The sequence below is a fragment of the Alosa pseudoharengus genome, unplaced genomic scaffold (genome assembly GCF_046254945.1).
Source record: "Alosa pseudoharengus isolate Yale_2024_CS ecotype anadromous, Long Island Sound unplaced genomic scaffold, YU_APseudo_1.1 YU_APseudo_1.1_scf_18, whole genome shotgun sequence".
In the NCBI taxonomy this organism is placed as follows: domain Eukaryota; kingdom Metazoa; phylum Chordata; class Actinopteri; order Clupeiformes; family Clupeidae; genus Alosa; species Alosa pseudoharengus.
Window position 1 is genome coordinate 32340842 of NW_027468650.1, and position 12567 is coordinate 32353408.

General features: G+C 40.9%; 1 protein-coding gene across 1 annotated transcript in view; it reads right to left on the reverse strand.

Moving 5' to 3' along the window:
- The window catches only part of LOC143131530 (cyclic nucleotide-gated channel beta-3-like), a 30089-nt gene extending 17760 nt beyond the window's left edge, over positions 1-12329 (reverse strand). Inside the window, exons 1-10 of the mRNA XM_076291174.1 lie at positions 12231-12329; positions 9591-9645; positions 8784-8895; positions 5325-5485; positions 4585-4950; positions 3978-4186; positions 3677-3727; positions 3403-3489; positions 2539-2603; positions 1114-1236 (exon numbers count right to left, since the gene is read on the reverse strand). Coding sequence (XP_076147289.1) covers positions 1114-1236; positions 2539-2603; positions 3403-3489; positions 3677-3727; positions 3978-4186; positions 4585-4950; positions 5325-5485; positions 8784-8895; positions 9591-9645; positions 12231-12329 — 1328 coding nt within the window. The remainder of the gene's footprint in view (positions 1-1113; positions 1237-2538; positions 2604-3402; positions 3490-3676; positions 3728-3977; positions 4187-4584; positions 4951-5324; positions 5486-8783; positions 8896-9590; positions 9646-12230) is intronic.
- Positions 12330-12567: the final 238 nt, after the last annotated feature.

Below are 12567 nucleotides of genomic sequence, written 5' to 3' on the forward strand. Positions count from 1 at the left end.
ATCTCACACATACACATACACACACACGCACGCACACACACAAACATGCATCAACAAAGTAAAGCACATACACCAGCAGTAATGTGAGCAAAGCTCCCTCTACTGGCAAACAGTCAGGCCGTTCAACTGAACTAAGGTCAGGAATTTATATAGCACATTTCACACAGGGTCAAGCACACAATTCAATGTGCTAAAAGCATACAAGTGCAATAGTTCAAAAGAGTTTCAAAATAAAGTACAATAAAGTACAATAATTAAAAAAAAAAAGGACGTGGTGCTCCAAGGCAGGAAAGCATCACAAAGCAGGAAAGCATCACAAAGCAGGGCCTTTGCACCAAAGATTCTAGAGCAGAGCGGCTCTGTTCTAGAATCTTTGCTTTACACCCAGCTATAGGTGGAGTGCAGAGCTCATACTGTATTATTCCAGCTGCATGCTGTTGCAGAAAGCCTTAGGCTCACAGCATCACACAACAACATACTGCCATATATCTCAAAATGGCAAGAAAAACTAAACACAAGCATGAGCAGAAAGCAGGAGAATGCGGTAGAAAAAGCTTGCAAAACAACGACAGGGAAAAGATGCTCTACCTGTCCGAGAAATGTGGACAAAAAAAGGGACCCAAAAAAGTAGTTCCCCATCTGAAAGACTTGACCGAAAACTGTCTCTGGGAGTGGCAGCTCTGCTATCATTAGCAGGGATTTCTCCGCATAGAAGAAACAGGCCAAGTAGCTACAACGAAACAGCAGTGAAGAAGGAGAACAAATGAGAGAGAGGGGAAAGGACAGGTCAGAGGATGAGGCCATATGAGGCAAAAAATATAAAAGGGATTTTATTCTGTTGATATTAAAAGGGATTTTATTCTGTTGATATTAAATGGATATTATTCTGTTGATATTAAAAGGGATACTATTCTGTTGATATTAAAAGGATATAATGCTTAATAAGTCTTACAAATGTTTCAGTCTTCACCAAAAAGAGAATGTAAAGGGGAGAGAAATCACACACTGGAGTAGAAGACGCTATAAATAAAGGAACAGGAAGTCCTATACATGTGAACAAGACAATATCAATGTGTTTTGCAGTGTGTGCATCTAAATAATGAGGTCACTTACGCACTGCCCTTTCCACTGTACACCCACTTGGATTTCCCTATGCCCGCATAGGCTGAGGCCACGTAGTAGACACAGGCGTTGAGGTGCAGAATGAAGAGCAGGTAGCCAATGGTGCGGATGACTCTGAGAGCAGATAACAAGAAATGTTGAACACAAAATCAATCATGCATTTACTTTGTAGATCTTCTGGTGAATGGACATTTATCCGATTTAGATGGTGCAAGCTAAGGACATCAAACAATACTGTTTTTAACAGGAGACAGAGGTAGCTCAGAAAATAACTCCAAACTAGCCAATGGTAAACATACACAAGTAATGTCTTTCTTTTTTCTTTTCAAGTTCTGATGAAGGCTATAGCAGCCGAGACGTTGATAAAGATTAGTCCAGTTCTAAAGAGAGCGTGTGCAACCTCATTAATTTCAATTTCAATTTAATTTTATTTATAGAGCGTCAAAACATTACACATGTCTCATGGCGCTTTGTTAGCCAATCAGAGTGTTAGACAATCAGAGAAAAGAAAAGAAGGCCCATGGGTAACAGGGGCGAGGAAAAACTCCCTAGAATTTGAGATACATATAGGAAGAAACCTCGAGCAGATCCACAACTCAAGGGCCTGGCCCATCTGCCTAGGGTCAGTACAGAACAGTAAGGTCTGTATACATGATAAATGCATAAGTTAGTCAGATGTAGAGAATAGAACATGGTGTTTAAAGCCACCTAAGGTATATGTTACAAGAGGTGGGATGGTTACATATTCGGTATGATTTCCTACACTGGACTATTTGATAATGCAAGGATTAATGCATTATTAATCCTATTTGTTTAGTCCATTTTTATCCAAAGTTCTTTGTGGCAGTGAAACGATAGGCCTGGCAGGGTTAATGCACCTTCTTCTTTATGTGGCAAAAATAATGTTTATTGGTCCATACAGCAACTAAAGATGAATGAAAACTTGTTGTAAATTAGTCCACATCAAGGTCCTAACGAAATAAGTGTTTAAAGTGGTTTGTAAAAGAAAAGCGTGGTCGAAATTTTTTTTGTAACCAAGCTATCGCATTCCATGCCCCCTGACCTTAGTCCACCTTAGTCCAGTGTAGGAAATTCAATTGTCCAGGGGGATTAGGAGTTGTCATAGGGCAAGTGGGGGGTCGCTAGGTAGTACGGGCCAGGAATCCGGGGGAGAGTTCTCATAAGGCAGGTGGTGAGTCGCTAGGCTGTACAGGCCAGGAATCCAGGTAGGGGGGACAGTGATAGGCGATGCTAGGGGGTCATTACCTTTGGGTAGTTAGTTTGAAATCTATTTAATTTAGGTTTAGCACTACACACAAAGACTGTGAAGCAACATCCTCTCAAACAAAAAAAATATCAAGAGACTGTTCAAATTATGTAAGCAGGATAAATGTCTGGCAACTCCTGCAGATGTACCTCCAGATGTAGGCTTTGGTCATGATCCCCTCCAGCCGGTCACTGAACTCATCGAACGTCTCGGACTGCAGCAGGACAGGAGTCAGTGATTAGCAAAGATTCTGGAGCAGAGCTATGTTCTAGAATCTTTGGTGGTTAGTGCCTGACAAACATGGTTGTCATCCTGACCCCTAACTGCAAACCCCACCACCATCGTGTGCATAATCCCCCTCACCCCATTTAAAGAGAAACCTTTCTCTAAAAGGAAGCTATAGGCTGCCTTAACTCACCCTGATACCATTAGCCTAGCTTAGCATAATTCACTGGAACCAGTTGAACACCAGTTGTAACCCACTTCCTGGGAATTGTGCTAAGGCTAATGGTGTCAGACTGTGCTATTGCACATACAGAGAAAAAAAAGGTACCGGTAGCCTATGTATCCTCTTACCAAACTATAAGGTAAGGAGCTGGGCTAGCATGCTAGTAGCCTGAAAAGTTGTGGGTTCAATTCCCAGCTTCCACCGTTGTGCCCTTGAGTAAGGCACTTAACCCAGAGTAGCTCTGGGGAGAATGGCCCTTGTAATATCATTGACATACTGTATGTACTGGATAAAAGCCTCTGCTAATTATAATAATATGTAGAGAATGTAGATGCATTGTTTCCCATACATTGACTTATTTGTGGCGGCCCACCACAATATCAACATTGACCACCACACAATGATTTTCTAGGTTGTACTAAATTGTGTTTAAATCTGGTCTTAAATCTAGCATCATAACCATGCTTGCGCTAATTTGTTAAAAACTGTTGCATTCAAGTTAATTCTGCAAACCTACCACCACAAATAGAATTCAATTCTGTGGGAAACACTGAGATGGACATACCCGCAGGAGGCGGTTGGCTCTGAACACCGACTTGAACCCAAAGGGGATGTAGAGCAGGTCAAAAGGGGCAAGGGCCAGCAGTGCATCCTGGGGAAAAAAACAAGAGTAAAACCAGTGTCCTCAGAGCGCTCAAAGCTACGCACAGTCAAACAACAGTTCTTCTATGTGGACATTTTGTGAAATCACTTACCGAAATGCTACACAGAACACTGACACAAATACTACATATGTACAAAATAGCAATGCAACTATAGGTTTTTTGTCAGTAGCCTACCTTACATTTTTTGGATTCCCTGTAGTATTTCTTTGTTAGAACTTGGTCATACTGGGGATAAAAGTTATAATCTTTGAGAGAGATGCCACAATTTAAAATCATTGATCAGTGCATTTATTCATGCCATTGAGTTTCACCAATTCATGACAGGTTTGTAGCTTGACTATCATAAGTACATAATTTCAACAATATGTGCCAATGAATTCCTTAAATGTAGAATGTAGAGAGCATTGATTGTCATGAATGGTCAGATTCACATTAGCCTAAATAGGATTAGCTCCCAACATTCAGGCTCACTCACTATGACGTCCCCACCCTTCACAAACTGCAGGCGTGGCTGGAAAACGATCATGTCGATGAGGTAGATGCCGTCCGCGATGAGGTCGAACGTGAACCAGATGGGGATGGCCTCAGGGGTATGGTAAGGGAAGGCCATGCGTGCGGGAATAAACCAAAGGTTGTAATTAAAGGCTATGGTCAGCACACTCAACCAGGCAATGTAGCGGCGATCTGCAGAGAAAGAGGGAGGTAGAGGAAGGAAAGGATGCAGAGGAAGTGTGGTTTAGAGAGAGTGAGGGAGATAGAACAAAAGATGTGAGGATTTCACAGAGCTCCTCACTAGTCAGAGGAGAATCTCTAAAGATAGATCAGATGCTGAGAGAACTAAGGAACTAAGACAGCTAGAGTGCAGATCACCAAACTTGGTGATGATACCTGACAAACCATAGAACAGATACTTGTAGTAATCTGCCAAACCAACATTATTATCTTTACAACCTATAGCACATTATATTTAGTAGACATTTTTTTTATAATTTTATAACTTATTTTTCGATTTAACCAAATCAATATGGTGTTTTGTAGTGATATAATTTTAACTGTTGGTGGACACTGGCGGCTCAACTCACCTGTGAAAGGGTCCAGGGAGGTGCCGAGGATCTTGTCCATCCTCCTCTCGATGGGCGCCAGAATAGGGTCCACCAGCCACGAGCATGAGATCTTTGGGCAGATGGACGATTTGGGTTTGGGATCCTCTGGCTTCCCGTCCTTCTTTCTCTGTTCTGCTTCATCTTTCTTTTGCTGTTCTTCTCCTTCTTTTTTTTTCTGTGCTTCTTCTTCTTTCTTTTTCTTCTCCTCCTCGTCTTTTTTCTTCTTCTCCTCCGCATCTCTCTTTTTCTTTTCCTCCGCCTCTTTCTTCTTCTGCTCTTCTTCCTCTTGCCTCCTTTTGTCCTCCTCCAGTTTTCGTTTGTATCCCTCCTTCGTGTACACTGGTGCTGCAAGAAGAAGTGAGGGGTGAAGATTTGAAGACTTTGGTTCCCAAACGTTATATCTCCATTTTTAAAAACAGTCATGTCATGTTATTTTAATTGTGTATCTCAGGTAATATCAATGATATCACTGAAATTACCTGGAAAACAAAATGTAAAAAAATAGAAAGCAAGTAAGTAAGTAAATTTAATTTATAAAGCACATTTAAACACAGCATAAACTGGCCAAAGTGCTGTACAGTGGATAACTACAGATAAAGACTAAGACAAATAAATACTCATGAAAAATCATGAAAACAGAGGATATAGCGTTTTGGAACCAAGCTCTTCATTTAGAACCCATGAATATTTGAGCTCTAAAGGTCAGAGGCCATGCTTACTGACTGGAGGACTTCTCTCAGGGGACGAGGCATAAGGGTCCATAACCTTCTCCTTGTAGATGCGTGTTCGCTCCTGCATCCGTGTGACAATATCGCGCAGCAGATCATCCGCATATCTGTTAATGACTATGGGCTTTGGTGCAGGTGGGGTGTCTTCCTGCCTGCAACACCAACACATGCACATGCTGCCCAAACTCTCTCCCCATGTCACACAGCCAACACAGACTGCAGAAGACCAAATGCTGTTGTGTCATACATACAACATGCCAATATAATCTAAAGTCATACTGTACCTATGACAAGAACCGCTATCTCAAACAAACAAACCTTGGTCATGGTGGTTTGCATCATAAAACTAACCAGTCCTTGATTTCGATTGAGAGAGTGCTTCCCTCTACTGGCCAAGAGGGGGACTTGCTGCCTCCACTGCATAAAATCTCAGGTCAATCCTACCAGTGGGATCACAGGAGTGTGGTCTAGTTAGCTGTAGTGGGTATACTGTGATGTAGTCTAGTTAGCTGTAGTGGGTATACTGTGATGTAGTCTAGTTAGCTGTAGTGGGTATACTGTGATGTAGTCTTGTTAGCTGTAGTGGGTATACTGTGATAAACCCCAAATGTTAATACATATCCTTGCCTATTTTAAGCCGGTATACTGATGGTGATGCTTTTAAGTGGGTATACTGTGTAGTCCTGCATATCACATAGACTACACCACTGGATCACAGTACCGGTACTTTAATATTTTGTTATAGTGCAGAGCCATTAGGAACATCTATTATACTAGTTGATTATACTATTATACTAGTCCACTGACCCTCAGAACATGCTATTCTCAACCTGATAAATAAGATATGTTTGTTTCTCTTTTCTGTAATGATTCATATGGAGTCAGTCTTCTACTGCTACTTTCAACAGGGCTTATCAAGGAAAATAGCTGTGCCTTTTTGAAGCCCTCACTGTATATAATTGCCTATTTTCAAAACTTCTGAATTCAGGCTCGGTAACCAAAAACGTTAGAAAAGTGCTTCTCTCCTCAGCTAACTTCAAAGAAGACACGTGGGTCTGCTTCTCATTACTCTCATGTGTTTTTCTCTTTCTCTGGGTGCGTTGTTTGTAGTTTTGGTGCTATTGGCCTCAGAGAGCTTCATAATCTCGGGATCTGTAAATTCTCTAATCTGCTTTGAGCACTTTAGAGGTTATCTCCTGGCAGGTGTGTACACTGCGATGTAACAGACCCGGCATACCCTGCCAACCCTGCCAAAACTAACTTAATCAACTAATTACTCACAAATCTGCCTGAAAGCCTTCAAGGATTAATTAGATATCAAAGTCTTGGCTGGCCCAAATAAACACCCTGGATCAACTGATATAAATACGCAGGTTGAACTGATATAAACTGACGCTGAGTCAGCTGTTCAATACCAACTCCCCTTATCAACCAACATTAACTCTGAAAGTGGACACTGCATGTCCAACGGTTCTCCAATCTACTTTTCTGATCTACTCTCAGCTTTTCTCAATTGCATTAATGCTGCTATCAACTCTGGCATCACGCTCTCAAAACAATGACCACGCAGGGACAAACAGAAGCACTAGAGCCAAAATGGCTTATTTCGTTTGTGAAAGGCTCTAACAGCGACTAAACATTTAAAACGTGCAGCATAGCAAGTGTTTCATTCAAACAACAAACCTTGTGGTCAAATCATTAAGTGCTTTCAATCAATCAATACACAAACAACAAAATGCAAAACATAGTTTTCAATATGAAGAGTTTCAGATGTAATTTTTGCTATGTCTGTGTCATGATTTATTGACATTTCATAATATCAGAAAAACTGTGAAAAGACCAAACGTATTGAATAAAATTAATTGTACTCATTCCTCGCAAGATGTTACTGTCACTGACATGTAAGACCTACAGTGAGCACCCATAGAGGACAAATTCATACACTGATCTGCAACTTGTCATTTTTCATTGAAACAGACCTACAGTAAAAACCTGGAATTGTCAGCTTTTGTACTGTCCTCTTCACCAAATAGGCAATACAGTACTTTCTCTAAATGTGCCTTAGAGCTATGCTTGCAAATACCAACACAGAACAGATATGGCATGTCTTACAGATAATTAATGATTGCTGATTGGAAAATTATGCAAAGGAGTCACACAGTGACATTCCAAGTTTATAATTTCACAAGCAATGTCTATTAGCTATGAATTCAATTCAGTAAAAATAAAGTATTGGAAAAAGTACTGGAGAAGAGAGACATTTCAGTACTGTAAATGAGAAGTGCATTACAGTCTACAGTCTACAATATACTCTAAATGCCTCACTGAAAGTTTCTGTCCGTTGTTGAATTGAACCTGCACTGCAGCAACAGCAACCTGTTTACATGAACTTTACATGAACTAGCTTATATTGGTTGTGTTACATCATTTGAAACAAGTGTGATCAATCTTGAGTTGTTTTGTTGATGACATCTGTGATTTCTTTGTGTTTACTTTTTGCTACTTGTGGTTACCATTATGCATCACAAGCACATCACAGTACAAAATGTTTTGCAAAAGAGTCAACTGTTTATGGTTTTACCAAAGGAGTGATTGATTCAATAGATGTAGTCAGGCAACTGAGCATTTGGTTCATAGAATGGAATTTAGTGTTTAGCAATCGTGAAAAACACAATTACTAACAAAAGTGTTAACACATTTGCAAGAGATGACTTCTGCTGTGCTAAGAAGGTGAAGATCCTAGTGTCATTCAGTGCAGAGAAAAACTGTATTCACTTGATATCTAGTTCCATTTCACTTGATATAATGTAGTTCCATTTCACTTAATATCTACTGTAGTTCAATTTCACTTGATATCTACTGTAGTTCCATTTCAAAATCAAATCAAAGTCATTTCATTCACAGGGACCCCTCAGGCATTGGCCCTGTGACCTAATGTTCATGTGCGCGATCAGCTGAGAAACACATGGCAATATGATCTGAACTCAAGTAAGAACAAAGACTTAGGCACTGTGAAGGATCAATTAGGCAAGATATGAAGAGGTGTGTGTGTGTGTGTGTGCTCTTATGAAGCTGTAAGTATAAGTATATAAGTATATATACTCTTTTGATCCCGTAAGGGAAATTTGGTCTCTGCATTTATCCCAATCCGTGAATTAGTGAAACACACTCAGCACACAGTGAGGTGAAGCACACACTAATCCCAGCGCAGTGAGCTGCCTGCAACAGCGGCGCTCGGGGAGCAGTGAGGGGTTAGGTGCCTTGCTCAAGGGCACTTCAGCCGTTTTTACTGGTCGGGGTTCCAACTGGCAACCCTCCAGTTACAAGTCCTAAGCGCTAACCAGTAGGCCACGGCTGCCCCAATGATGTCAGGACATGGCAAACCCTGTGGGAATAGATGGAGCTTAAGCCCCTTAAACCAATCAGACTCTACTTTGGTTGTTCTCTTACCCCTCCCCCCCCTCCCCAGGTGGCTTGTCTCCTCCAGGTGCAGCAGCTGGGGCAGGAACTGGGGCAGGAGCTGGGGCAGGAGCTGGGGCTGCCACCGGGGCAGGGGCAGACTCTGTGGAAGGAGGTAACAGAACAGCATACTTGATCAGAGCCTGGTGATGTACTTTATTTTACCTTAAAATCATGCCTTCAATCTCATGACTTTGCCGATGCAAGCCTGGAAGGCCTGGTGTTGTGCTATCTAACATTACTGTAGCAGGTAGGAGCATGGCCCTTTTTGTTGGTTTTAGACGAGCTGGGTGCCCCTTTAGTGCTAAATGAGTACCCAGTATGTTAAAAATGGACTAAACAGGGAGTTCCTACAATGTTACTTTGAACACAAGCGCTGCTGTTGAATAGGTGCAGTCTAGTGCTGTAAGCTATAACCAGTGCAACATTTCACACTTAAGGTATCACTCATATATAATGCATATCATACAGACATACACCACATGACTAACAGAAATAGACTGCTGTCTTTAGACCCGAGTTAAAATATCATTATCTGTCCAGGATTCAGAATTTGTGACTCATATGTGACATAACATTTGCTGCAGATGAAACAGGTGATTTGAAGGAAAACTGCTTAGCCATACCCTGAACTTTCTCCTGAGTGATACGTTTGTCTTTGGTTTGCTGATTATTAAGTCATTTCTGCCAGTTGCTCATGATAAGAAAACCTATTACACACAGGTCAGGGAATTATTTAGAAATATGAGTCATGACAGCCAGAATTGTGACAGGAGGCTTAAACACAGCCTTACTCACCTGCTGGTTTCTCATCTTTCTTCTCTTCATTAGGTTTCTCGCCAGGCTTATCCTCCTGCAAGCAACACAAGCAGCATTAGCTCATTTGGCTGTGCCGTGCTATTCAAGAGGTAACGTTAAGGAGATTTGTTCAGCTGTTCTCATTACCATTATACGCCACTGTGAGTTTTCTAATGCTGCCTTGTTTATGACGACACCATAGGTGGGCAGTATACAAAAGTGTACGCTCTAAAGAGTGAGGTCTTCACAGATACATGGCACATGCTAAACTTACGACCCATCATGTTCGCTTGAGCATACAGCTTCCGTCGCTGCCTATAGATATCTCTGTCATCAGACAGTTCATTTGCAATAATATGGCCCAAATATGTATCTCACTGCACACACTGAGTGCAGTGCCAGACAGATATAAGTCAGGGAAGGTTGACTATCTGTCTTCTCATTATTTACATTTTCTGTTATAAAACTCCAAAAGTACAAATTGTCCTTGGTATAAATTATAAAAAGCTGTAGATTGATCATAGATTAAACTGAATCTTCTACAGTGCAACCGGAAAGTTTTCAGACCCTTTCAAGTTTTACACATTGTGTTATGTTTCAGACTCTTCTTAAAATGGATTCAATTATAGACTCAAACACAGCTTTTATCCAACGGCAATAACCACCCTCAATGCTGCAAAGAAATAATGTGCAATATCTGTTGGGAAATGTGAAAATCAGTGCAATGACAGAAAGCATGTACAGTATGTAGATGTATGTTCATACTGTTCTTATGTATGACTGTGTGTGTATGACTGTGTGTGTTTATGTATGCTGCTAATGCTATTTTATATTTCTATTAATTCTTTTTTAAATTATATTTTTATAGACTCATGGATGATGCAATGACAGGAAGCAATTTACATTTCGTTGTACCTGCTGTGACAATGACAATAAAGACCTATTCTATTCTATTCTTATTTTTTTCCCACTTCAAATCATCAACTGTGAGACCTTACATAAAGAGATGTGTGCCTCTCCTAATAATGTCCAATGAGCTCATTTCGGCACAGGTTGTAGAAGCATCAAGTAGAAGCATCTCAAAGACTATTATTAGAAGTAGGATGCACCAGAGCTCAATTGCAAGCGTCATAACAAAGGGTCTGAATATTTATGTAAATGGCATATTTCAGTGTTTTATTTTTTATTTTTTATAAATTTACAAAACACCTGCTTTTTTGTGTTGTGTTGGGCTATTGTGTGTAGATTGATGAGAAAAAAATGAATTGAATCCATTTTAAAATGAGTCTGAAACATAACAAAATGGGGAAAACTTAAAAGGATCTGCAAACTTTCTGGTTGCACTGTGTGTTCCTCTATTCATATAGGGTCACAGGACGTCCCCTGTAGAGGATTTTGTATGAAAACAACATGTAAATGATACCTCAGTGACCAATGTGACACACACACACACACACACACACACATACACACACACACTGGAATTTCTTTTCTGCATTTCAGCCATAGGTGAGCAACGAGTAAACACACTAGAGGCACAGAAACACACACCCGGAGAAGTGGGCAGCCATTGCTGTCACGCCATGGGGACCACCTATTCTTCATTACAAAACAACATTTAAAAGCCTAATCAAAAGTCTAATCAAAAAAGTCGAACCAAGCAAGATTGATGTGTGCTTTATTTATGAGGTTTCATAGTTGTGCCCCCACTTTTAAACCTTCATTAAAGATTAGACAATTTTAGACCATATCAAAGGCAGCCGCCTCTCTGATCTTCTCTCTGACACATTTCACCTCTGCAGAATTACATCAGTGATGTCATGGTGATGCCATGATATGTCAACATATCATCCAATTTCTGTTGTCAGCCAACATCAACAGAAAGAAACAAAATGACCATCGCATGAACTCCATTTGTTTTGTAATGTCCAGTTAGACCATAGATCATCATAAACCAGGCATAAACACCATCAGACCACTGATTAAGGTACAGTACATTGTTATAAAAAAAGTTTTATTTTTAACAAAACACATATCTGTATCATATGACAAATAAAAATGCTCATAGTCATTATATTCTCAACTTGGCACCAGCCAACTCAACAAAACTTGATACAAGCCAACTTCATAATAATCAAGGTTTTGTTAGCTGGAAAATGTCTCAGTTATGTGCCTGATAGGTTTCAAAAGAATATTCATATACTTTTTCCCATTGCAATAGCCTACCACTACCACTCAATATAAAACCATCTAATAACTTTACCATTTCAGTCTGTACCACACATCTGTCATTCTTTACCGCTCACCCCCATTTTATTTTCCTCAAATAAGCCTTACGAAGTAAGAAGATAAAAAAAAACCTGAACCCACCAGTCAAGATAGGTACAGCAAGTATGTCCAGTGCCAAATACAAGCCCCACCCCCTCCAAAAAACAAAACAAACAAACAAACAGCTATCACTCATTAAAACCAGTCAACAATCTGCTAATGCTCCATTCAGCTGTGTAAGAAAAGAAAACTCCTCTTCAATGCCAGATGCTCAAAGCTCGGGTGTGCTCCAGCATGAATGCCAGTCAGCTCACCATCATGCATGCAGCATACAGTATAGGCATACCTGCAGAATACCATGGAGACTCTTACCTTTGCGGGTTCAGGGGCCGGAGTGGGGGCCGGAGCAGGGGCTGGGGCAGGGGCTGGGGGCACGGGCCCCTTCAAAGCACTCTTGAGCTTGCTGAACATCTCGGACGAGGCTACTGCGATGGCGATCGCACTTGTGCTCTTCCTCGCTCAGCCTCACTGCTGCTGTCCTCAGCTCTGCACTGCCTGATGCTATTAGTGTTTTTAGACTCGCTAATTCCACCTTGCATCTCCACCAGCACTCCTCTCCTTAAGCCCCCCGAGCTTAGCCTACTGAATGCAAAGCCCACCCCCCCACCAGCGAGACAGCTGAATGCACAAGTAGAGAGATCCTCCCCAT